The 27766-nt window shown below is 38.5% G+C and overlaps 1 protein-coding gene across 6 annotated transcripts in view; it reads right to left on the minus strand.

Moving 5' to 3' along the window:
• MAP3K20 (mitogen-activated protein kinase kinase kinase 20) overlaps positions 1-27766 on the minus strand; it is a 204670-nt gene that overhangs the window by 74996 nt on the left and 101908 nt on the right. For all 6 annotated transcript variants that reach the window (XM_017973405.4, XM_002749336.7, XM_008998686.4 and 3 more), the window contains exons 4-7: positions 18861-18962; positions 7731-7796; positions 4111-4139; positions 3862-3999 (exon numbers count right to left, since the gene is read on the minus strand). In XM_017973405.4, coding sequence (XP_017828894.1) covers positions 3862-3999; positions 4111-4139; positions 7731-7796; positions 18861-18962 — 335 coding nt within the window. The remainder of the gene's footprint in view (positions 1-3861; positions 4000-4110; positions 4140-7730; positions 7797-18860; positions 18963-27766) is intronic.

Here is a 27766-nt window from a genome sequence, read left to right on the forward strand (position 1 = left end):
ATCCACTTCTGGCATTCACAGCACATTAATTTTAAGGCAGTATGAGGTTCGTGAGTCTTGCCATTTATCAACCTGGGGAGGGCTGGTAGTTTTAGCGTAGTAGAGGTTTATCAACCTGGGGAGGGCTGGTAGTTTTAGCATAGTAGAGGCTAGATTCTTACAGCAGTCTAAAAAAAAATGGAAAAACAAAAAGCAAAAATATATTGCATGTTTTTGAGTGGATTTCAAAAAAAACTTTTTTTTAAATGGTCTTATTCATCTGTGTGACTGTTGTGTGTAGAGGGGTTTCAATGAACAGAACTGACTCCCAATGAATGATGGGATATTTAATACAAACAAATGCTCTTACTGGAAAATGAGTCTTGGCTACTAACCTATTTCAGAAAAGACATAAATTCAAAATAACCACATTTTGAATTAAAATAGGTATCATTTTCCAAGTTTAGGACCACAAACTTCTAAAACTACCATAGTACCAACCTGAACATCTATCCTCACCTGCTCTTTTCTGTAATATCTGCTTTGAACACATGATGCTTTCTTCATTAAAAAAAAAAAAATCTGTGATTGTTTAAACAAAAAGTTGCTGGAAAGCATACCTGGTATTTTTTCTTTTCCTAGTGGTGTTCATTTAGAACAAATAGAATGAGAAGAGATCAGAATTAAATATTAGGGTGGTACAAAAGTAATTGAGGTTTTGCCATTTAAAAGAAATGGCAAAAACTGCAATTACTTTTGCACCAACATATGCAATCCTGAGTTCTTGTTTATAATTAAATAAGCATCTGTACACTTTTCTGAACGGAATTCTGCTGACAGTTCTCTGAGAGGCAAACCAGCATTCCAAGCAAATCTCTCTCTTCAAGATAGACAGCAGAAGCTGTTTTAAAACAGACTCACTGAAATGGCATTTGTTTCCACCAGTTAAGGAAAGGCTCTAGCATGAATTCAGAATGGATATTCCACATCATGTGGAATATCAGGGAAATTGGCAGATGCTGTTCAAGCAGGAGAAAAAAAAATTCACGAACAGGTTCTGCAGAGCAACCTCCAGTGTGTAAATATAGAGCAACACTGGAAATGCTCGATCTGGTTTCAGTGAGTTAAATTACTTGATAGGATGGTTTGTTAAATCCCTCCAAAATAAAACAAAACCGAGCAAAGGTAGGGTCAGCACACAAGCAGAGAGCAAAGCTAATCCACAAAGAGACATGTTCAAGCCCTTCTACTGAAATGTGGTGCATATTTATTTGAGTGAAAAGGTATTTAATAAAAAACACTGAAAATGTGCAGCTCCTGAAAGGTTGACTCAGACTATGTTAAGAAATGGGGTCAATGTGGAATGTATGAAAGAGATTTTAAAATGATACAGGAAAAAATCCTAGGCTCTGCAAACAGAAGTCACCTCTTAACATCTTTTACAGTTTACGTGTGAAAAGGAATTTGCTTGGCTACTGGTACTAAGACTGGTACTTCATCTCAGGAAAAGCAGAGGGGTGCATTTCACACCAAAGCCCTGGCAACTGTAAGGCTTTGAAAGAAGGCAGCATAAAGTTTGTTTCCATACATGAAATAATATTGAGACCAAAAGTTCACTCTATGTATAGTTGTGTCTTAAGGTCAAAATATTTTGAGATAAGGAAATTTAAAGATGGGGAGAATTTTAAAAGTAAAAGCACTGTATGTGTGTGGACTCATAAGTGCAAAAATGAACCTCAAATGTCTTCTAGTTCATATAAATGTGCCAAACAATTTAAAAGCTGTAACCATCTACAATAACTATAACCAACATACATATATATGTAACACCAATATAAATGTTCATGTACATTTATATACACATACACATGAAAGGAGTGGAACCTGTGGGCTTCCGGTAAGCCACTCTGAACTGTCAGCTGGAACACTGACTAACAGAGCCATATTCCTTAGCCCTGCTGCTCATCTTCCCAAGCCCTCTTATTCCATGGAGATGCCTGAATGCAAGGATGGCCTGCTGCAGAATACAGAGTGGCTTTTTCATGTTTGATGGGTTGTAAGAAACGAAAAACCAACTATGGCATCTATGAAGACTACGCAACAGAGACTCTAAGTGGCCCTCAAAGCCAAAAGTACATATTATCTGGTCCTTTCTAAAAAAGTTTGCTTGCTCCCATTCTACAGGACAAAAGGAGGCACCATTCCCGACAAGCAAGCTAAGAAAAATTTAAATTACCCTTGGGTGGTGCTTAGCGTAGTGCTTGACTCTATAAATACATTTTTGGTTATAAATGACGGAATGCACTTTCACAAGAGAAAACAATCTTACAAAGAGTCTTAAATTGCTACAAATACCCCATTTTCCAGAATATCCCACAGGAGAATGTATGATGGTTAGAACATAGTGACATTTGGCATAGGAGAGGAGTTTTAGAAGCTAGTCTCCTCTGAAACGTATGTTTTTTCTTTTGTTCAATGAGAAATATTTGATCACTGTCTGTGACAGTTTATAGTCTTCAGTTTTAGAAACATCCAGAATCAAGTGATATCAGGTATTGATGGTTTTTCTTTTTTTTTTTTTTGATTCAGGTATTGAGCCTGATGTTACTGTTGCCTTCTGATCTTTAAAATTCTAGCCTTTAACCAAAACATGTATTTCATCCTTGAAATGATTTTTTTCAATAGCTAACAAAATTAATCTTTATTAATTTGGTATACATAGAATGTGTTATAATTTAGAAAGAGCTAGTCACTGAAACAAGTTCAAAACCTGTGAAACCAGCAGCAAATAACCAGAAACTGAATAAAGGAAAAGGACAATGTCTGACAATGTGACTCTCCTCTCGTGCCATTGGTTATCAACTGCAGTAAAAACAGAGGCCCAGGACGAAGAGGCATGCTGATGTGGCCCCAAAACAGGCTGCTGCTTTTCCCATTACTAGGAAAATGCCATTTTCGGAAGAAATAGTATAAATAAATAGCAGAGCAGTATAATTGGGATGAGATGTAAAGATAGGAAATTCCAAAACTATTTTGGCCTTTTTAAAGAATATATAACACTTTAGGGGAAACTTATCTTCAACAAAAGGCAACAAATGAATTCCTCCAGCAAAGAACTCTCTCTCTCCTCACATCCTTCTCTCTGATAGGGCAGGTATAACCTATTACTCAGGAAATGGCCCATCTCCAGATTCCTCCTCCAGGAGCTTCTGCTCCTTAACAGATTCATTCCTGTGGTCTCTATTCCTTGAGCACTTAACCCCACATTAGTCTATTCTCTATGTTGCTCTGGGGTGATTCTTATGTAATGCCTTAGAGTCAGGCTTCAGATAGTCACTGCTACTCTAAGACTGGGAGCAGACCCGGCCAAGGCCATCTGGTAGTGCTAAGTATGGTTTCTTTTGGACTTTTAGAAATTCATGAACCAGTATGATAGCTCAGACTCAAAAGTTTCCTGGTGATTAACTCACCTGGCAGCTCTGTTAGTGATTTTATACTGTTTAAGCAATCTATTACAATGAAGCCCTGTTCCAAATGATCCACATTTCCACTGAAATTACAGAGACAGTCTACAGACACATTACCACCCTGCAAAAAGATCATCCTCACAGGCGAAGTGCAGCCCAACACTATCTCGGGTTCCATTTGTTTATTGGAAGTGGTGCTGGTTTCTTCTCAACACAGGACAAAATAACTCTGATGATTAAAAATGATTAAACCTTTTGGCAACTAGGAAGTGTTTGCCACTGCCACTGCTTCAGGCATTCCACCAGAAACAGCAGTACAGTCTCAAATAAAACCATGTTAAACTCTCTCTCTCTTCTCTAGATTGTTTGCCTTTTGTATTTCCTTTAGTAAACAAGAAATGATAAATGAACTCACCACACCATAGGAATACGTGTCACAAGTTTCTGACACAGGGAGACTTTGGATAACTTCTGGAGCCATCCATGGGAAAGTTCCAACCAAGGACATGTGTGTTGTATGGTTATGGAACCGAGAGGCACCGAAGTCACAGATCTGAGAAAACAGGAATCAGTATCAACTTTCTATTTATTGGCTAAAGAATCATCGGTTACAAAAACCTACATCTGAAATTGACAATTTTTTAAGTAAAAGAAATAGTCCTACCTTCAATACTCCATCAGCAGCTATAACAACTAAAAAAGAAAAAAAGAAAAATTACAACAATCATCTAATTTGTTTGAACTGTCTTATAGTGAAAAAACCATAAACTTCTATTTCTGTCTTCAGCATGGCATTATGAAAGGTGAAATCAATGTATTTATAGCATTGAGGATTTTGCAGAAGGGGACTGACATTAAAACAAAAACTTAATAACCGTTAGGTACTGATTAAAAAGGCTTCTGAGGTATTGATGGTTTTTGTTTTATCCAAATACAGTACTGTTCAGTAAAAAAGGCACAAATTAATAGTAGTCAGGAGAACCAAATTTTTACCTGGGTTCTGCCTGTATATTGCCAATGTGACATTGAGGTAGTCATTAGCAACTACTTCATGTTATATATACGGTTTCCTCCCAACTGAGGATTTTTGTTAAAGGTGGAGAGAATATTCATTAATTCACTTGTTCACACATTCATTCATTCAATAAATACTTGCTGGGGCTACTATGGGTAAGGCCATGTATTACACTGTGGAACAGGACTGTGAAAAAGTCTGGCACTCTTTGCTCTCATGGGGTTTACATTCTTATCAGAGAGACAATTAAATAGACATCAACAAAGCGGGACAAATTTGATGATGAGTGAAACAAACAATACTGTGGAACCAAAGAACAGGGATATCTATGTCTAGAGAGGTCAGATGAAGCTTCCTGCAAGAAATGATGCTTGTGCTAAGAGGTGAGAAATATAGGAGCTAACCAGAAAGTGGAGAGCTGAGGGAGGAAGGTAGTTTCCTAGGCAGAAGAGAGAGCCTATGCAAAAACTCAGGCACAGACAAAAAAGGCATGGCAAGTATGGAAGGCAGGGGCCAGGTCAAGAAAAGCCCTTGCGAGAAAGAGAAAGCCAATGAACCAATTTCATGTGAAGGAATGAAATGAGCAAATGTGCAGATGGAAGACTATGATAGAGAAGAACAGACCTGGAGGCAAGGGGATCACTTTGCACGAGGTTTTGTGGTCCAGGAGAGAGATGAGGATGTCTGTACTAAGGCGGTGGCAAAGGACAGGAGAAAAGTTGACCGAGTCAAAAAATATTTAGGGTGCAGGATCACCTACACTTGATGAATGGCTGAATATGGGGGGAGGCGGAAGAGAACTCCAGGATAAAATCACATAAAGAAGCAATACAGATTAATGGTTAGAATGGGAGCTCTGGATTTAAACTGTAACTATTATTTATCTAACTTCTGGCTTGGGCAAATGGTACTGCCACTCAGTAAAGGAAATGCGGGGATGATTTTTCGGGGGTAGGGAGAAAATGAAAAGTTTAATTTGGACATAACATATTTTAAGGTCTTACAAAATATGTGGATATATCTAATCAGCAGATAGATATATAGTTCTGAAGTTGAGATCTGTTTTGGACTATTAATGTGTAAATGGGTTTTTTTTTTTTTTTTTTTTTTTTTGAGATGGAATCTTGCTCTGTTGCCAAACTGGAGTGCAGTGGCACGAGCTTGACTCACTGCAACCTCCACTTACTGGGGTCAAGCAATTCCCCGGCCTCAGCCACCTCAGTAACTGGGACTACAGGCGTGTACCACCATGCCCAGCTAATTTTTTATATTTTAGTAGAGACAGGGTTTCACCATGTTGGCCAGGATGGTCTTGATCTCCTGACCTCATGCTCCTCTCGCCTCGGCATCCCAAGATGCTGGGATTATAGGCATGAACCACCATGCCTGGCTGTAAATGGGGCTTTTATGGGAGTGCAAGAATCAGAGCGTAAGAGAAAATGAGTCTGAGGATAAAATTCTGAAGAACTGTTTCAGCTGTTTCTTTTGTAAGCCATGCATGCTTTGAACATGACAGATGATCAATACTTACTGGTTACTGATGATTTTACCAAGGAGGGAAAATGATCTTTGTATGACCAAATTTATGAAAATAGCCTCAGGGTAAACATGATACTATAAGTAATAAGCTATAAACTTCTGCAAATAGAAATGTAAATATTACTAAATTTTATATTCAGCTTTCTCATTTAAGATTCACAAGTGCTCATTAGAAAAACTGCCATTATAAAAATACATAACATAGAAAGTGAAAGTCTGGTTATCTTTCCAAGGGAAAAGGAATTGCTATAAATTAGGTGTATATTCTTTCAATATGAGTATATGTGTGTTCCTATTTAGTAACCATAATACCGTAAATTTTTAAAATGGGGCCATTCTCCATTGTTATATAGCCTTCATAATGATAGCATGGATAAATCCATAATTTAGTTAATCATTCCTCTTTTGTGGAAGATTTAACATATACTGAAGTCAAATAACATATTTAAATTGAAATTCGGAGCATGAACTGAAAACTTACAAATTTATAAAACTCTGATATTTACTAGTCTAAATTATTTCCTAATGACATCCTGTTAGCTGACCATATATTAAAAGTGCTTAGTTCCAGGAAGCTTATGTCTAAGAAGAACCAAAGGATAAGTGATGACTAGAAGAGGAAAGGACAATCAGACAGCATTAAATTGGTGGTCCAACCTGGATTACTGATGAGTGGCAGGTGCCAGTAACTTCCCTCCCCAACCCCCATACCCCCTCCCTCCCAGCTAAACACACATGCACACACACACCTCTTACAGTCCTGGGGTACGTGCAGTGGTACCTCATTGATTCATTCCCTGGTCCTCTTCCACTACTTGCCATCACTACCCATTCTAAGGATCACATTGTTAGCACATACTGATTTTAATTGAAGATCTCCTAAAAACAAATAGTCATCTTCCTCCTTACTGAGAAGGACCATTTAGAAAGCATGTAAATAATTAATTGATAGCAGGGTATTCAAAAAAGTAGCAAATTCTGATGTTTAGTTTAGCTAGTTCTGGATAGCTAAATAACCCTACTGCCTTCCTCAGATGACTCTGAAGTGATGTAATGGAAGAAGCATTCTGTTTCCACTCCTATTTGAAGGTAATGTCTAATCCTGCCAGTTATTTTAAAATGCTCAGCCCCTCCAAATTATAAAATACAGGGCCATAAATAAGCTTTAGAAAGTACAGAAGAAGAGAAAGAAGAAAAAGAGAGCCTTTACTTTCCAAACTTCCAAACATGTGGCTCATTTTGGGCACTACTCCAGGTAACACAGGCAAGACTGGCACAAACAATTCACGCCATGCAATTCAGAAGCAACAAGAACAAAATTCAAAATTGATAGTGTGCAAAGCCACCTAAAAATAGAAGACTAAAAATATATGACTGCACACTTTGATACAGCAGTATTTCTTTTAGAAGATGATTCTAGGGAAATTATTGGGGATGCCTTGAAACATTTGGCTGAAAGGCATCAAGCCCAGCATTTCTTATCAGAGAAAAACTGTAAACAATTCAAATGTCCACATTCTGGGCTATGTTTACATAGTGAAAGACTGTGCAGCTTCTTCAAATAATATCAAGATTTTTGTTATTTATTGACAGTAGAAAGACTTTCATAGTATCAGCAGTGAGTCCAACAGTAGGCTACAAAAGGCATGTAAAGGCATAGTGTTCATTTCTACATACATGTATATGTAATTTGTAATAAAATAGGTAAAATAAAAATATAAATACATTACCATTTCTTGACTTGAGGTCTCTGTGAATCACCTTGACAGGAGCCTCCATATGTAAATAGTGCATTCCTTTTCACACGAGAAGAAATAAAAGCCTATTAATATTTTCAACATTATGTCAGTATTACCTTTCATATTTTTTCAAACAACTCAGGAGCAGAAACTAATTCACATGTCTTATTCTTCCATGATGGATAAAATGAAAACAGAATATGTCTACATTAGTAACATGGATATGTGAAGTCAAATGTATAAGCTTTAATCTCGTAGAGGTTGGAATTTGACTGGGTAGAGCTAACTTCTTACAATACCTAATAAGGACCCTTAATTTTCTGCAGTCTGCATGAAAATAGCACAGTAACAGCTAAGGTATTCGGCTACCAACTGCCTTCTAAATCCGCCAAAGTTCTGAGTAGGATTTGCAGTGTTCGTCTGGATGGTTGCAGTTACCCAGCTGTAGATTCTGATGTCCAGTTACCAAAGTTCTGGATGTCTACGGTTACCCAGCTGCAGCTTGGCTTATTTTCTCAGTACCCATTCCCACAAACCTGGGAGTGGATATTGGGGAACGGTGGGGAGAACTGGGAGGACTGATGAGTTACAGTTGGTAAAGTATTTTATGATCATCAGATAAAGTGTACAATAGTTACAAATTATTTCATTCCTTTTACAAGGATAGATCTTTGAGATAATCTGTATTTCAGCATACTCCAAAATTCTTTCCATCATATTTAGGGTGTAATCAAATTACTTCAGTAAATACGGGTGTATACAAACTTCATAGGGCTTTATTATTTTGAATCAAAAATTATACTTTAGAAGATGGCGCTGTGAGAACAACCCAGGATTGGAGCTCTTCTCGTTGAATCCGCAAACGGTGAGTCAGAGCGGCATTTCCAGACTGATCTTTGTTGCCCACAGAACGGGGAAACTCCCAAGTATAAAAAAGACAGGGGACGCCAGGCAGTAGGTCTGCCTGGCGAAGCCGGCAGGCAGGGCGGTGGCGGCCGGCCCTACCCAGCAATCCCCACAGGGCGCGCTTGTCCGGGTGCCCTGTTGAACCGGCAACCTGAGACTTGAGAGGGCTGGACTTGAGACTGAACGAGACTTGGACAGTAGGCCAGCCCAGGGGATTGCAGGGATTGGGATACCCAGTGGGACGAACAAAACCGCGATTTCAAACTATCCCGAGCAGACGGTTGGAGACTCTCTGTGGGGGAGGGGCGTCCACCACTACCGAGGCAACCCGCCCCAACTGAGATACACGCCCACTGCTGACGCAGCCAGCCGTTGCCGAGGCAACCCGCCCCAACTGAGACACACGCCCATTGCTGACGCAGCCAGCCGTTGCCGAGGCAACCCGTCCCTACTGAGATACACGCCCACTGCTGACGCAGCCTGCCGTTGCTGAGGCAACACGCTACAACGAAGAGACTCCGCCGCAGGGCGTGGCGGAGACCACAGCAGAGCCGGCAGGAACAGCGCGAATCACACAACAGCAGGGCGGAGCCTCGGCAGCCAAACAGTGGCTAGTCTGCCTTCTAGCTGGGCAGGACACCTGATCGGACATCCAAAAATAAAGCCCAAACCCCTCAACACAGAGCATTTGAGAGAAAAAAAAAAAAAGGGTTTTTTAATGAGCTCTGAGCTCTGTTGCAGCAGAATAAAACATAGCAGCCTAACAGCCCTGAATGAACAACAGAGTGCACAGCTCAGCAATTAAACCCCTATAAAGTACAAACTGTCTCCTCAAGCAGCTCCCTGACCCCTCTATATCCAAAAGACTGACATTAGGCAGGCATCATCCTGGGACAAAGAGAGCAGAAAAAGAAACTGGTGGCATCCCTCGCTGTGCCACAGCTACTAGAGGTGCACCCCAGACAAGCAGGGTCTGGAGCGGACCTCAGCAGTCGTACAGTGAAGGGGCTAGACTGGTAGAAGGAAAACCAAGCAACAGAAATACTTCATCATCAACATTCTGGGTGTCCATTCAGAGACCCAAACGAAAAGTCAGCAACTACGCAGACGACCAGCGGACAAATCCACAAAGATGGGAAGAAACCAGCGCAAAAAGGAGGAAAACACCCGAAACCAGAACACCTCGCCTCCTAGAAAGGACCAAAACTCCTCACCAGCAAGGGAGCAAAGCTGGACGGAGAATGACTGTGACGAAATGACGGAATTAGACTTCAGAAGATGGATAATGAGAAACTTTTGTGAGCTAAAAGATCATGTATTAAATCAATGCAAAGAAACTAAGAACCTTGAAAAAAGATTCGAGGAAATGATAACAAGAATGGATACCTTAGAGAGGAATATGAATGAATTAAAGGAGCTGAAAAACACAATACGAGAACTTCGCGAAGCAAACACAAGTTTCAATAGCCGAATTGACCAAGCAGAAGAAAGAATATCTGAAGTCGAAGACCAACTCAATGAAATAAAACGAGAAACCAAGATCAGAGAAAAAAGCGCAAAAAGGAATGAACAAAGTCTCCAAGAAATGTGGGACTATGTGAAAAGACCTAACCTACGTTTGATAGGTGTACCAGAAGGGGACGAAGAGAATGAATCCAAGCTGGAAAATACTCTTCAGGACATCATCCAGGAAAATTTCCCCCACCTAGCAAGACAAGCCAACACTCAATTGCAGGAAATACAGAGAACACCACAAAGATATTCCGCAAGAAGAGCAACCCCAAGGCACATAATCGTCAGATTCAACAGGGTTGAAATAAAGGAGAGAATACTAAGGGCAGCCAGAGAGAAAGGTCGGGTCACCCACAAAGGGAAGCCCATCAGACTCACAGCAGATCTCTCGGCAGAAACACTACAAGCCAGAAGAGAGTGGGGGCCAATATTCAACATTCTTAAAGAAAAGAACTTTCAACCCAGAATTTCAAATCCAGCCAAACTGAGCTTCAGAAGTGAAGGAAGAATAAAATCCTTTGCGAACAAGCAAGTACTCAGAGATTTTGTCACCACCAGGCCTGCTTTACAAGAGCTCCTAAAAGAGGCACTACACATAGAAAGGATCAATCAGTACCAGCCATTCCAAAATCACACTGAATGCTAAAGAGCTTCAACATAATGAAGAATCTACAACAACTAACAGGCAAAACAGCCACTTAGCATCAAAATGGCAGTATCAAATTCACACATAACAATATTAACCCTAAATGTAAATGGACTAAATGCACCAATCAAAAGACACAGACTGGCAAATTGGATAAAAATCCAAAACCCATCAGTGTGCTGTATCCAGGAAACCCATCTCACATGCAAGGATACACAAAGGCTCAAAATAAAGGGATGGAGGAAGATTTACCAAGCTAATGGAAATAAAAAAAAAAGCAGGAGTTGCAATTCTCATCTCTGATAAAATAGACTTTAAAGCAACAAAGATCAAAAGAGACAAAGAAGGCCATTACATAATGGTAAAAGGATCGATACAACAAGAAGAGCTAACGATCCTAAACATATATGGACCCAACACAGGAGCACCCAGATACATAAGGCAAGTTCTTAATGACTTACAAAAGGACTTAGACTCCCACACAATAATAGTGGGAGACTTTAACACTCTACTGTCAATATTAGACAGATCAACCAGACAGAAAATTAACAAGGATATCCAGGGCTTGAACTCAGACCTGGAGCAAGCAAACCTGATAGACATTTACAGAACTCTCCACCCCAAATCCACAGAATACACATTCTTCTCAGCACCACATCACACCTACTCTAAAATTGACCACATAATTGGAAGTAAAGCACTGCTCAACAAATGCAAAACAACTGAAATCATAACAAACAGCCTCTCAGACCATAGTGCAATCAAGTTAGAACTCAGAATTCAGAAACAGACCCAGAACCGCACAGCTTCATGGAAACTGAACAACTGGCTCTTGAATGTTGACTGGGTAAAAAACTAAATGAAGGCAGAAATAAAAAAGTTCTTCGAAACCAATGAGAACGAAGACACAATGTGCCAGAACCTCTGGGACACATTTAAAGCAGTCTCTAGAGGAAAGTATATAGCAATAAGTGACCATATGAGGAGAATGGAGAGATCCAAAATTGACACCCTATCGTCAAAATTGAAAGAGCTAGAGGAGCAAGATCAAAAAAACTCAAAACCCAGCAGAAGACAAGAAATTACTAAGATCAGAGCTGAGCTGAAGGAGATTGAGACACGAAAAACCCTTCAAAAAATCAATAAATCCAAGAGCTGGTTTTTTGAAAAGATCAACAAAATAGACAGACCACTAGCCAGATTGATTAAAAAGAAAAGAGAGAACAACCAAATAGATGCAATAAAAAATGATAAAGGGGAAATCACCACAGATTCCACAGAAATTCAAACCATCATCAGAGAATATTACAAACAACTATATGCGCATAAACTAGTAAACCTGGAAGAAATGGATAAATTCCTGGACTCCTGTGTCCTCCCAAGCCTAAACCAGGAGGAAGCTGAAACTATGAATAGACCAATAACAAGGTCAGAAGTCGAGGCAGCAATTAAGAGCCTACCTCACAAAAAAAGCCCAGGTCCAGACGGGTTCACAGCCGAATTCTACCAGACACACAAGGAGGAGCTGGTACCATTCCTTCTAAAACTATTTCAAACAATCCAAAAAGAGGGAATCCTTCCCAAATCATTTTATGAGACCAACATCATCCTGATACCAAAACCCGGCAGAGACCCAACGAGAAAAGAAAACTTCAGGCCAATATCCATGATGAACATAGATGCAAAAATCTTCAATAAAATATTGGCAAGCCGATTGCAACAGCAAATCAAAAAACTTATTCATCATGATCAAGTAGGATTCATCCCGGGGATGCAAGGCTGGTTCAACATACGCAAGTCTATCAACGTAATTCACCACATAAACAGAACCAAAAACAAAAACCACATGATTATCTCAATTGACGCAGAGAAGGCATTTGACAAAATTCAACAGCCCTTTATGCTAAAAACCCTCAATAAACTCGGTATCGATGGAACATATCTCAAAGTAATAAAAGCTATTTATGACAAACCAACAGCCAATATCATACTGAATGGGCAAAAACTGGAAGCATTCCCTTTGAAATCTGGCACTAGACAAGGATGCCCTCTCTCACCACTCCTATTCAATATAGTACTGGAAGTTCTAGCCAGAGCAATCAGGCAGGAAAAAGAAATAAAGGGTATTCAAATAGGAAAGGTGGAAGCCAAATTGTCTCTATTTGCAGACGACATGATAGTATACCTAGAAGACCCCATTGCCTCAGCCCAAAAACTCCTGAAACTGATAAACAACTTCAGCAAAGTCTCAGGATATAAAATCAATGTGCAAAAATCACAAGCATTCGTCTACACCAATAACAGACTTAAAGAAAGCCAAATCAAGAGCAAACTGCCATTCGCAATTGCTACAAAAAGAATAAAATACCTTGGAATACAACTCACAAGGAACGTAAGGGACCTCTTCAAGGAGAACTACAAACCACTGCTCAACGAAATCAGAGAGGACACAAACAGATGGAGAAACATTCCATGTTCATGGTTAGGAAGAATTAATATCGTGAAAATGGCTATACTGCCCAAACTAATTTACAGAATCAACGCTATCCCCATCAAGCTACCATTGACTTTCTTCACAGAACTGGAAAAAACCACCATGAACTTCATATGGAACCAAAAGAGAGCCCCATAGCCAAGTCAATTCTAAGCAAAAAGAACACAGCGGGGGGCATCACACTACCGGATTTCAAACTATACTACAAGGCTACAGTAATCAAAACAGCATGGTACTGGTACCAAAACAGAGATATAGACCAATGGAACAAAACAGAGGCACCGGAGGCAACACAACATACATAAAACTATACAATCTTTGATAAACCTGACAAAAACAAGCAATGGGGCAAGGATTCCATGTTCAAAAAATGGTGTTGGGAAAACTGGCTAGCCATGTGCAGAAAGCAGAAACTGGACCCCTTCCTGACACCTTACACTAAAATTAACTCCAGATGGATTAAAGACTTAAACATAAGACCTGGCACCATAAAAACCCTAGAAGGAAATCTAGGCAAAACCATCCAGGACATAGGAGTAGGCAAGGACTTCATGAACAAAACACCAAAAGCATTGGCAACAAAAGCCAAAATAGACAAATGGGACCTAATGAAACTCCACAGCTTCTGCACAGCAAAAGAAACAGTCACTAGAGTGGATCGGTAACCAACAGAATGGGAAAAAATTTTCGCAGTCTACCCATCTGACAAAGGGCTGATATCCAGAATTTACAAAGAACTCAAGCAGATTTACAGGAAAAAAACAAACAAGCCCATTCAAAAGTGGGCAAAGGATATGAGCAGATACTTTTCGAAAGAAGACATATATGAGGCCAACAATCATATGAAAAAATGCTCATCGTCACTGGTCATCAGAGAGATGCAAATCAAAACCACATTGAGATACCATCTCACGCCAGTTAGAATGGCGATCATTAAAAAATCTGGAGACAACAGATGCTGGAGAGGATGTGGAGAAAAAGGAATGCTTTTACACTGTTGGTGGGAGTGTAAATTAGTTCAACCATTGTGGAAGACAGTGTGGCGATTCCTCAAGGCCTTAGAAATAGAAATTCCATTTGACCCAGCAATCCCATTACTGGGTATATATCCAAAAGACTATAAATCGTTCTACTATAAGGACACATGTACACGAATGTTCATTGCAGCACTGTTTACAATAGCAAAGACCTGGAATCAACCCAAATGCCCATTGATAATAGACTGGATTGGAAAAATGTGGCACATATATACCATGGAATATTATGCAGCAATCAGAAATGATGAGTTCGTGTCGTTTGTAGGGACATGGATGAATCTGGAGAACATCATCCTCAGCAAACTGACACAAGAACAGAAAATGAAACACCGCATATTCTCACTCATAGGTGGGTGATGAAAAATGAGAACACATGGACACAGAAAGGGGAGTACTAAACACTGGGGTCTATTGGGGGGAAAAGGGGAGGGCCAGTGGGAGGGGGAGGTGGGGAGGGATAGCCTGGGGAGAAATGCCAAATGTGGGTGAAGGGGAGAAGAAAAGCAAAGCACACTGCCATGTGTGTACCTACGCAACTGTCTTGCATGCTCTGCTCATGTACCCCAAAACCTATAATCCAATAAAAAATTTTAAAAAAAAATTATACTTTAAAATACATATTTTACGGTTACCACCTTTATAGTTTTTGACTCTTTCTGTATTTATGCATTGTCTACCCCTTTAGGAAAATAAGGGATAATTTCCTACTAAAATATATCCTCTCTATTTCTCAAGTTGTCTTTTCTAAATAATGGCAGAAATAGCTACCACCCCCACCTCCAAATTGAACAGGCTTCTTTTTCAAATGAACAATGCATTGAAAATAATTTAATAAGGGGTTTTGGCTTTTTAAAGCGTATAGAACGTTTTAATTTTATAGAGGTTAATTTCTAAATCTCTTATTCTTCTATTTTAATTACTATATATTGAAGAATCGTGAGAGGACAAGGAAAATAAAAAAATTTAAACTCTCGCCATATAATGATATCACTGAAAAGAGTCAAGTTAACACAAGTATTAGTAATTTATGTAATCTTAAATAAAGGAAATTTCTTCTGATATGAAGTTCTACATCCCTTAAACTGCGAAAATTCAATAGCTACAGCTTGGGTGGCATTTAATAATTCATGTAACTAGATTTCATAGTTACTGCTCTCTTGCTTTAGAATCAAATTCCTTAATTTTTCAGGTTGAATCTGAGTAATTACTATTACAGGTAGAAATAGATAGTTTCTACATCTGCTGAAAAGTAAAGATTTCAAAACACAAGACTCAAATACAAAAGCTCTAAATATAGGTACTTTTCTTCTGCATGGCAGATTATCATAAGAAAAAAGTACCATAAAGTATTTGTGTACAATGCATAGTATACATTTAAATAATATTTCATACACATAAACAATAGTCATCACACTCACATAAAATTCTATTTAATGTTTTTGTAGAATGAGTTATAATTCTGCCTTATTTTTATTGCAAACAATTAAGAAGGCTGAAAAATACTTTCATAAGGTATACATTCAGGGTTTCCTAAAAAAAAAAAAAAAAAAAGAGTTGACAGGTGTAACTGAGAAGACTTTTGGGGAAAATTGGAATGAATGGTGACCATTTGGAGACTGCATTGAGTTTATCTGCTTTAATTGCTCCTTTTAAGCATTGCTGATTGACTTTCAGCAATTTCAGATATTCTTGCTGGTCCACCCTCCATTTATCCTCACAACTAAAAAGAAGAGAATCTTTTTGAGAATCTTTTTTGCTTTGAGGAGACATTGTCTCAACAGCAATGATGCTGAGCAATGCCTATTTGAAAATGCACGAATCAACCCTTATTTAAAATGAACTATTCATTCTTTGATTTCTCAACATGTCATTGCTCCAGTGGCTTTAATCATAGGTCAAACTGAAAGGCACATAGCTGAATTTGAAACAGAATCAACAAAAATCAAGCCTTCCTACTTAATCTCTTAAATTCTAAATTCTACAAACAGCTTTATCAGAGAAAGCTGAAGTCATTCCTAAAGCATTGATTTATTTTTTTTTATGGGCCATCTTAAAGGATTTTTTAAAATGTTAAGTATTACTTGTGTCCATAAACACACAAGCCTCTTCTCTGCCTCACTCGTCTCACCTGAGGTCAAACACGTTAGCTAGACAGGCAAAAGGGATTTTATTAATTGGTAGTTTTGGACACCATCAGGGGGTCCATTCCCATTCTCTCCTTCCCTATTTTTTTTTTCATTGCTTGAGACAAAGTTTCATTCTTGTTGCCCAGGCTGGAGTGCAATGGCATGATCTTGGTTCACTGAAACCTCGAATCAAGAGATTCTCCTGCCTTAGCCTCCCGAGTAGCTGGGATTACAGGCATGCGCCACCACGTCAGGCTAATTTTGTAGTTTTAGTAGAGACAGGGTTTCTCCATGTTGGTCAGGCTGGTCTCGAACTCCCAACCTCAGGTGATCCGCCTGCCTCGGCCTCCCAAAGTGTTGGGATTACAGGCGTGAGCCATCATGCCCAGCCTCTCCTTCCCTATTTTTAACTCTTGTTCCAGTTTGCTACCTAATTTTTTTTTTTTTTTTTTTTTTTTAACCTAGACCGGGTCTCACTCTGGCTGGAGTGCAGTGGCTTGATGCTGGCTCACTGCAAACCTCTGGGGTTTGAATGATTCTTGTGCCTCAGCCTCCTAAGTAGTTGGGACTACAGGTGAGTAGTGCATCACCACGCCCAGCTAATTTTTTGTATATTTAGTAGAGATGGGTTTTGCCATGTTTGCCAGGCTGATCTCAAACTCCTAGCCTCAAGTGATAGACTTGCCTCAGCATCCCAAAGTGCTGGGATTATAGATGTGAGCCACTGCACTCAGCCCAGTTTGCTACCTAATTCTATTCCTTCTCTTCTTTGCCCTTCTGATGCAGAGCACTAGCACTCTTGAGAAAACATCAAGAATGACTCAGCTAATGTGGAGCCAAGAGACTTACCCCTTAGTCAAGATGATGTGGCATGTGCTTAAGCGGGTGCAGGGAGAAAAGGTTCCCAGGCTGGGAACCAAGGATGCTTAAGTAGAGCACAGCAGGAAGCAGAGTGACTGATGTTAGCTGATTTGTTTGCTATTCTAAGTGCCAATAAGTAATAACATCGGTGTAACTGGCTGAGCACCCTAAATGCATATGAGTATAAGGTGATGTGCTGTAAGTTAAGGACTACTTATACATGCATTTACATTATTTAAGGGTATTTCCACAATGCTACAGGCAGCTCCCAATCACAGCACATCACCTTGTTTACAAAGAGGTGGTCTTAGTGTACTACTGACATGCAGAGAAATCACTATGATGCTATATGATAACATCTTTAAGAATATGAAAGTTTAAGCATGATTTGAGATGCCTGATACATCGACACACAGTTAAGCTAATTAACATAGCCAAAGTCTCAGGTACACCACCCTAAACACAGAGCTTATTATTTTTATAATGTAATGAGGCATCAGTCAGCAGCAGCATCTAGCATGAAACTAAAAAAAAAGTTTTTTTACTTTCCCTATTTGGAGAATTTGGCAGGTGTTGATGAAACTTAAAATAGACAATCCTCCAAAGGAAAGACTACTACTTTTGGAAGTCATACAGTGAAATCGACGTATGAGTTGCTCTCCTTACTGAGTTCTAAATCACATTACATTTGCTTTGTAAAGAGATGCTTGTAGAGAATGGAGTAGTAAAATGTAAAGGAGTTCACTGCTCCAGGAAAATTCAGACACACTTCATAGGGGTTGCTAGAATACAAATATAACTATCAGTGTTCATTATTTAGATGAAGTTGTTTCCAAAGCAACTCTGACAGTTATAAATAAAGCCCAGAAATGTTCAGTTAGGAAAATGGAAAAAAAAAAGATAAAAATAAATGGAGTTTGAATTGCTTTAGAAAGCATTTATCTATGCAGGAATGCATGAGAAAAAAGACTGGGCACCTTGTTTAGGGGTTTGGTGTATTAAAAATATTTAATTTCCAACAGTGATGCCTAAGTTTACATGAAATGTAAAATAAAATCCGAATTGCTTTTACATGGCAGGACAAATGAAAATTTCTTTTTGCAAGCGGCTTCTATTTTTAGCATATTATGTATACAAAATGAGTAGAACTAATCCTACAATAAATCATGTTTTCTGGATACTGAGTCTAAGTAGAGACTTTCAGAATAACAACAGAATTATGATTTTTCCATTTAATGTGTCAAGCAAGCTAGTCAATTACAATATCACAAAACATGACAAACATATCTGCTCCGAAGCTACAGCTAGATTTCATGGAAAGAAATAAAGTAGAGAAAACAGAAAGGGAAAAGGAATTTAGGAATGGAAAGGCAATGACCTAAAATATTATCTGTACAGTCAGCTGTGGAATTCTTACTGCTTTTGGTCTGCAAAAAGAACATCTAAGACAGAATAAACAATTTTCTGATGTTAGGTCCCCATTTCAGGAGGGGAAAATGTGCCCCACCAATTCTGTAAGAATATACCAAACATTATTACCTTTGGCTACATCAGTGGCCCAGGTCATAATATGATCCATATCCATCTCTTCACTTCTATTACTGTTAATGTAATCATAGAGTGATCCAAGAGAAGCATATTCTATTTTGAAAAGGAAAACATATAATTAAAACCAATGTACATTTCAGAAATGACTATTTTCATTGAGAAACTACATTAAGTAATTTAACAAAAGACATCAAAAGTATATAAAAAATTGTTCCATGCCATGGTTTCAAAAAGTTAATGTCATCCTGAAAAATATCTGTCAAACACAAGACCAGTAACATACAATGAATAGTGAACTTCAGTGGAGAGTCAAAAGCCATTTCGCTGGAACTGAGAAACATGAAGAGGTGTTGAAGGAATAAATGTGAAATGAAGGTACATATGTAAATAGATATTTCTTTAGTTATGAGATGGATATTAATTGCATAAATCAGAGAGCTTATGTGACAATGTAAACAAATCAATCCTTGTTGCATAAGGACTTAGAGCTCTCAAAAATTTAAGCATAAGAAAGTGAGAAAAACCCTTTAAAAATGAAGTATAAATTACATACCATGAAACTCACTTGCAATAAGTATATTATTTGGTGATTTTTAGTGAATTCATAGAGCTGGGCAACCACCAGCACAATCCAGTCTTAGAAACTTTCCATCTTTACAAACAGTTATCTTGTGCCAGTTTATGGTTAATCCTGCCTTTTCTGGATATTTCATGTAAATAGAATCATACAAATTGTTCTTTGTGTCTGACATCATTCCCTTAGCATAATGTTTTTTTTTTTTTTTGGAAACAGAGCCTCTTTCTGTTGCCCAGGCTGAAGTGCAGTGGTGTGATCACAGCTCATTGCAGCCTTGATCTCGGCTCTCTGTAGCCTCCACCTTCCAGGCTCAAGCAATCCTCCCACCTCAGCCTACCAAGTAGCTGAGACTACGGGCACATACCACCATGCTGAGGCTGATTTTTAAAATTATTTTGAGTAGAGATGAGGTCTTGTTATGTTGCCTAAAGTAATCTCAAACTCGTGAGCTCAAACATCCTACCCTTCTTGGCCTCTCAAAGTGCTGGGATTACTGGCTTGAGCCACTGTGCCTGGTCACATAATGTTTTCAAAGTTCATTCAAGTGGTAAGCATATAGGAAGGCTTCATCCTGTTTTATTGCTGAATACTATCCATTGTATGGATATACTACATTTGTTTTATTCATTCTCCAGTTGATAGGCATTTGTACTGTCCCAGTTTTTGGCTCTTATGAATAATGCTCATATGAATATTCATGTACATCTCTGTGTGTAAATATGTTAATTTCTCTTGGGTAGATTTCAGGGAGTGATATTGCAGGGGCATAGAGTAAGTTTATGTCTAACTTTTTAAGAAATTATCAATCTGCTTTCCAAAGAGGCTGTATCATTTTATATTTCCACCAGTAATGTATGAGGGTTTCAGTTTCTCCACATCCTCACCAACAGTTGATACTTTTTTTTTTTTTTTTTTTGAGAAAGGGGTCTTGCAATGGGGCCCATGCTAGCTTCAAACTTCAAACTCCTGTTGTCAAGCTGTCCTTCTCCATGACCCCTGCCTCACAAGTAGCTAGGATTACAGGCACATGTGACTGTGCCTGGCAGTACTGTCTGGTTTTTTGATTATAGCTATTGTAGTGGATATAACACTAGTGGTATCTCACAGTGCTTTTAATTTGCATTTCCCTAGTGACTAACGAAGTTGGGCATCTTATGTGCCTATTGGCCCATTTTATATATTCTTAAGCAAAATGTCTACTCGTACTGTTTGCCCATTTTTACACTGGGTTGTTTTATTGAATTCTAAGAGTTATTTTAGTTCTAGATACAAGTCATTTGTCATATATATAATTTGCAAATATTTTTTCCCATTTTGTCATTTGTCTTTTGATTCTCTTAAGAGCATCTTTCAAAGTATAGAAATTGTTGGCCGGCCGCGGTGGCTCACGCCTGTAATCCCAGCACTTTGGGAGGTCAAGGCAGGTGGATCACGAGGTCAAGAGAACGAGACCATCCTGATCAACATGGTGAAACCCCGTCTCTACTGAAAATACAAAAAATTAGTTGGGCATGGTGGCGAGTGCCTGTAATCCCAGCTACTCAAGAGGCTGAGGCAGGAGAATTGCCTGAACCCAGGAGGCGGAGGTTGCGGTGAGCTGAGATCGCGCCATTGCACTCCAGCCAGGGTAACAAAAGCGAAACTCCGTTTCAAAAAAAAAAAAAAAGGCCGGGCGCAGTGGCTCACGCCTGTAATCCCAGCACTTTGGGAGGCCGAGGCGGGTGGATCACGAGGTCAACAGATCGAGACCATCCTGGTCAACATGGTGAAACCCCGTCTCTACTTAAAATACGAAAAATTAGCTGGGCATGGTGGCGCGTGCCTGTAATCCCAGCTACTCAGGAGGCTGAGGCAGGAGAATTGCCTGAACCCAGGAGGCGGAGGTTGCGGTGAGCTGAGATCGCGCCATTGCACTCCAGCCTGGGTAACAAGAGAGAAACTCCGTCTCAAAAGGAATTGTTAATTTTTATAAATTCCAATATATCAATTTTTCTTTTATGGCTGTGCTTTTGGTGCCATTTCTGAGAGCTCTCTGCCTAACCCCAAAGCATAAAGATTTTCTTCTATTTTTCTTTTAAGAGTTTATGGTTTAACCCTTATACTTAGGCTTATGATCCATTTTGAGTTCATTTTTAGGTATGGTCTGAGGTGTGGTTCTAATTTCCTTTTTTTTTTTTGGTCATATGAATTTCTTTCTTTTTGAGACAAGGTCTCAGTCTGTTGCCCAGGCTCAAATATAGTGGCATAGTCTTGGCTCACTGCAGCCTTGACCTCCAGGGCTCAAGCGATCCTCCCACCTCAGCCTCTCTGGTAGCAGCTGTACCACAGGTGCACATCACCATGCCAGCAATTTTTTTTTTTTAACTTTTTGTACAGATGGGGTTTTGCCATGTTGCTCAGGCAGGTCTTGAACTCCTGGGCTCAAGCGATTCTCCCATCTCAGCCTTCCACAGTGTTGGAATTACAGGCATGAGCTACTGCACCTGGCCCCAGCATATGAATTTCTAATTGTCTCAGCAATAAAATACTGTCTTTTACCTACTCAATTGTCTTGGCATCTTTGTTGAAAATCAACTGCCAATCAATATGAGGCTTTTCCCCTAGACTTTTAATTGTGTTCTTTTGGTCTATACCCCTGTAGATATTGTGCCAATATTGTATTATGTTGATTACTACAGATTTATAAGTTTTGAAATGAGGCAGTCTAAGTCCTCAAAGTTAGTTCTTTCTCAAAATTGGTTTGGCTATTTCCAGATCTTCTGCATTTCCATGCAAATTTTAGGATTGGCTTGTTAATTTCTAAAAAAAAAAAAAGTCTGTTGGGATTTGGATAGGAATTGTGTTGAATTTATAGACTATTTTGGGGAGAACTGCCCTCTTGACAATACTGAATCTTCCAAACCATAAATATGTAAATGTCTATTTATTTAGATCTTTATTTTTTCTCAGCAATTTTTGTACTTTTCATTGTACAAGTCTTATACCTATTTTGTTAAATTTATACCCAACTATTTTATTCTTTTTTATGCTACTATAAATGAAATTCTTTCTTTTTTTTTTTTTTGAGATGGAGTTTCACTTGTTACCGAGGCTGGAGTGCAATGGCGTGATCTCGGCTCACCGCAACCTCCACCTCCTGGGTCCAGGCAATTCTCCTGCCTCAGTCTCCTGAGTAGCTGGGATTACAGGCACACGCCTCCATGCCCAGCTAATTTTTTGTATTTTTAGTAGAGACGGGGTTTCACCATGTTGACCAGGATGGTCTCAATCTCTTGACCTCGTGATCCACCCGCCTTGGCCTCCCGAGGAATTATTTCTTAATTTCATTTTTAGGTTGTTCATTCCCAGTATATAGAAATACAATAGATTTTTAAATGACTGACCTTTTAAAAGATTGATCTTGCATCCCGTGAACCTTCTAAACACGTTTGTTAGTTTTGGTAGGTTTTTTTTGTTTGTTTGTTTGTGTGTGCATTCCTTAGGATTTTCTACATATAGGTTGTCAGATAAGACAGTTTTATTTCTTCCTTTTCAATCTGGATGTCTATTATTTTTCTTACCTGATCACACTGGCTAAAACCTTTAGTACAATGTTGAATAGATGTCAGAGTAGGACTTCTTTGCCTTGTTACCAGTCTTGGGGAGAAAACATTTAGCTTTTCACCATGGAATGAGATATTAGCTGTGGGTTTCTGTAGATGCTCTTTATCAGGTTGGAAAAATTCTCTTTTATTCCTAGTCTCTTGAGACTTCTTATTATCAGTGAGTGCTGTCTGTCAAATGCTTTTACAGCATCTTGAAATGATCATATAGAGTTATTGTTCTTCTATGATTTTATTGTTTATAATAGTACCTTACATAGGCTGATTTCAAATGGTAAGCCACTTTCCATTTCTGGGATAAATTCTACTTGGAATTTATAATTGTTATGGGTGGGCTGGATTCAGTATGCTAATATGGTTAAGAATTTTTACATCTGTGTTCATGAAGAATATTCGTGTAGCTCTCATGTCTCTGTATGACTCTGGTATCGGGATAATACTGCTTGTTGAAATAGAATACTGGCTTCTATTTTCTGAAAGAGTATGGGAAGAATTGATGCTATCTCTTCTGTAAACATTTTATAGACTTCGCCAGTGAAATCATCTTGGCCTGAACTTTTCTTTATGGAAATATTTTAAATTACTAATTCAATTATTATTTTTTTGAAACAGAGTCTTGTTCTGTTGCCCAGGCTGGAGTGCAGTTGCACGATCTCGGCTCACTGCAACCTCCGCCTCCTGAGTTCAAGCAATTCTCAAGCCTCAGCCTCCCAAGTGGCTAGGACTATAGGCATACCACCACGCCTGGCTAATTTTTGTATTTTTAGTAGAGATGGGGTTTTGCTATGATGACCAGGCTGGTCTCGAACTCCTGGCCTCAAGTGATCTGCCTGCCTTGGCCTCCGAAAGTGTTAAGATTACAGGTTTGAGCCACTATGCCCAGCCTAATTCAGTTTTTAAGTTTATTATAGGTCTATTCAGGTCTTCTGTTTTGATAATTTGTATCATTTAAGAAAACTGTTCACTGCATCTAAATTGTCTAATTTGTTGGCAAAAAGATGGTTATAACATTTCTTTATAATCCTTTTAAGCTTCTCTAGGAGCCATAGCGCTGTTCTTTCTTTCAATCCTGATTTTGCTAATCTTCATCTTTTCTTTTTTCTTGATCAATCTATTTAAAGGCTTGTCAAACTTATTAATCTTTTCAAAGGCTAAACTTCTTTAAATTAGTAAATAGTCTTTGGAAAGATTAATAAATCCAATAAACTGATTTTCATGATTGTTTTTCTGTTTTCTCTTTTATTGAGTTCTATTCTAATCTTTATTATTTCCTGTCATTGACTCACTTTGGTTTTAACTGATTCTTCTTTCTGTAGTCTCTTCAGGTTAAGGTTTAGGTTACCCACTTTGGACTTTTCTTATTTTTGATATAGTGTTGAAAGCTATACATTTCATTCTAAATACTGCCTTATCTTCATTCTAGAATTTAAACATTCTATAATTTTGATGTTACATTTTCTTTCACTCCAAAATATTTTAAAATCTGTGATTTCTGGCCAGGTGTGGTGGCTCACGCCTGTAATCCCAGCACTTTGGGAGGACAAGGCAGGTGGATCACTTGAGGTCAGGAGTTCGAGACCAGCCTGGCCAACATGGTGAAACCCCATCTCTACTAAAAATACAAAAAATTAGCCAAGCATGGTGGCAGATGCCTGTCATCCCAGCTACTCAGGCAGGAGAATTGGCTGAACCCAGGAGGCAGAGGTTGCAGTGAGCCAAGATCACACCACTGCACTCCAACCTGGGCAACAAAAGTGAAACTCCATCTCAAAAAAAAAAAAAAAAATCTGCTGTGATTTCTTCTTTAACCCAGTGGGTATTTAGCTGTGCATTGTTTAATTTCCAAAAAGTAGGAATTTTCCAGATTTCCTTTTGTTGTTAATTTCTAATTTAATTGCATTATAATTAGAAAATATACATTGTATGGTATCAATCCTCTTAGATGAACTGAGATTTATTTTGTGGCCTCCTGTAAAATGTATCCTGGAGAATGTTCCATGTGTACTTGAAAAAAATATGTATTCTTTACATGCGAGTTAGGTAAAGTTGGCTGAGAGTGTTCTTCAAGTCTTCTATATCCTTGTTGACTTTCTGTCTACCTGTTCTATCAATTATTGAGAGTGGAATACAGAAATCAGTTACCTTTGAATTGCCTCTCTTTTTAATTCAGTCAGTTTTGCTTCACATACTTTGAGATCTGTTTTAGGTGTGTATACATTTACAATTGCTATGTCTTTCTGATGTATTGATCTTTTTATCACTTTGAAATGGCTCTATCTGTCTCAAGTAATATTTCTTATCTTTGCTGTATTTTGTCTGAAATTCAATATAGTTACTCCAGCTCTCTGGTGGCTACTGTCTGCATGGTATACCTTCTTCTACCTTCTTACTTTCAACCTATTTGTATCTTTGAAGCTATGGTATGTCTCCTGTAGAAAGTATATAGTTGGATCTTTTTTTAAAAAATCCAATCTGACAATTTCTGCCTTTTGATTGAAGTGTTTAGAACATCTATGTAGAATGTGATTATTGATACAGTTGGTTTACATTTGCCGTTTGTTTTTTGCATGTCTCCTGTCCTTCTCTGTGTCCTGTTTCTCCTTTATTGTCCTCTTTTGCAACACAAAATTTTAAATACCATTTAAATCCTTGATTGATGTTTTACTATATTTATTGAATAACTTTCTTAGTAGTAGCTCAAGGGATTATAAAATGTATCTTAATTTAGCACAATCTACCTCAGATTAACTCTAATCTAATTACAATAAAATATAAAAGCTTTTCTCCAATATAACTCCATTCCCTTCCCTTATTTATGCTATCGTTGTGATATATTAATATATCTACATACATTTTAAAGTTAACAAACGTGAACAAAAATGTATTGCTTTATATGTTTTTATTTTTATTCATTATTGTCTTTATTATAAAGGTAGAAAAACCGTAAGTTGAATGATAATAAAAAAGTAAAGGTTGGAAAACCAGGCATTTCATGAAAAGTCAAATCCATTGTACAATGCCTAATATAGTCAAAGATCTTGAAATTAGTGTCTTAACTATCATTTCTTACCTTTAATCAATAAACATTATTTTTCTTTAAAGGAGATAAAAAGATTATTCATTAAATATAGTGAAAATAAACATCATGAATTAAACACTATGTCTCTCTAACCTCTTTACAGCCATGAACACTCTGTAGTAAAAATAATATTGTTTTTTGCTATGGTTTCATTTTTCTTTAACATATTAACTAAAATAGATTTCTGATTTGGGTAACATAATAACCAGTGCCATTTGGTTTTAAAAAGAATTGTATCTTAATCACCAAGGAAAGACACCAGGAAAACAATGACACGATCACTTGAAGATTGTCTCAGTTTACTGTTCACCATCTCATCAGACACCCTTAAATTAATTCCAGCACAACATCTAAGAAATTCATCGATCAACCTGCAGAGCACATCAGAAAAAGTGCAAATACAGTGAATAGTAAAAACAATGGCAGCAGACGATAAAACAATACAGAAATGGGAACCCTCTGGAATTCTTTTCTTGTTTTGGTTAAGAATATCATTAGTACTTTATAAAGTTCATACATATGGCACACTATAAGGTTTAAAGAATAAAAGGTTTAATGGAATAAGCGAGAGTATGCCATAAAACCCGTGAAATAAGAAACACTGCCAACTTTTACAGGTACAAAGTTCCTCACGTTTCAAGCAAGTTTAGTCAAGCCTCATTATTCATGAGGACAAGTAGGCCAGCTTACAGACAGGCGGCACCCTACGAATGGCTCATAGACACGACACAGTTTGTAAGATATATTTGTTTACATTTTGAATAGTCGTGTGGCTATTATAAAGACAGCAACTATACTTCACTACTTGGTGAAACTGCGTGTCTTTCTTCGTGATTTCATCAGTCCTTTTTTCAGCAGACAAAAGATTTTCTAAGGTCACCTGGCAAAAGCTGGGATTCTCATCTGGCAGTTAAGAAGGTGATCGCAGCCACCTTTCCACCCCTTCTAATGCATGATCCAAAGAACACTTGTGCAAGTGAGAGGCAAATTTTTCAAGTCTTCTTATTTTGTAGAACTGTGGGGGGGTAAGAAACTTGAGTAAGAAACTCTCTGTTGCCTCTGGTGGAGATGACCACTGGCAGTCAGCCACCTTGGCCACGTTGGAGTAGTCAGGCGGCAGCCGGGGCAAGCGGCACAGGAGGAAGCCCGTGCAGAGGCTGCTCTGCTGCACAGGACAGGCGTGAGCCCGGCGCTTCTAGTGGAGGTGCTCGCACAGGCCGCGTCGCACAAGGGCTCCAGCGTGGGCCCCTCCCGCGGGGAGGTTCTGGGCGGCCACCTCCTTCATGTTTTTAAATGTTCTGAGACGTGAGGATAAATATATTTAGGGATTCTTTTCTATTAACCCACATAGTTGCAATTTCCTATACTCTTTCTTCCCGTGAATCGTAATGACTATCATCTGGTGTCATTTCTTTTCAGCCTGAAGGATTTCCTTTAGTATTTCTTACAAAGCAAGTTGGCTAGGAACACATTCTCTCATTCCCTAGGGTCAAGAGTGTCTTTATTTTGATTCTGTGTTTAAAAGATACTCTTGCTGAATATAGCCTTTTCTTTTAGCCCTTGAAGTGTCATTATTTTGCCTTCTGGCCTCCATCATTGCAGATGAGAAGTCAGTCATTGATCACATCGCTGTTTCCTT

This window comes from Callithrix jacchus, chromosome 6 (assembly GCF_049354715.1).
Source record: "Callithrix jacchus isolate 240 chromosome 6, calJac240_pri, whole genome shotgun sequence".
Taxonomy (NCBI): Eukaryota; Metazoa; Chordata; class Mammalia; order Primates; family Cebidae; genus Callithrix; species Callithrix jacchus.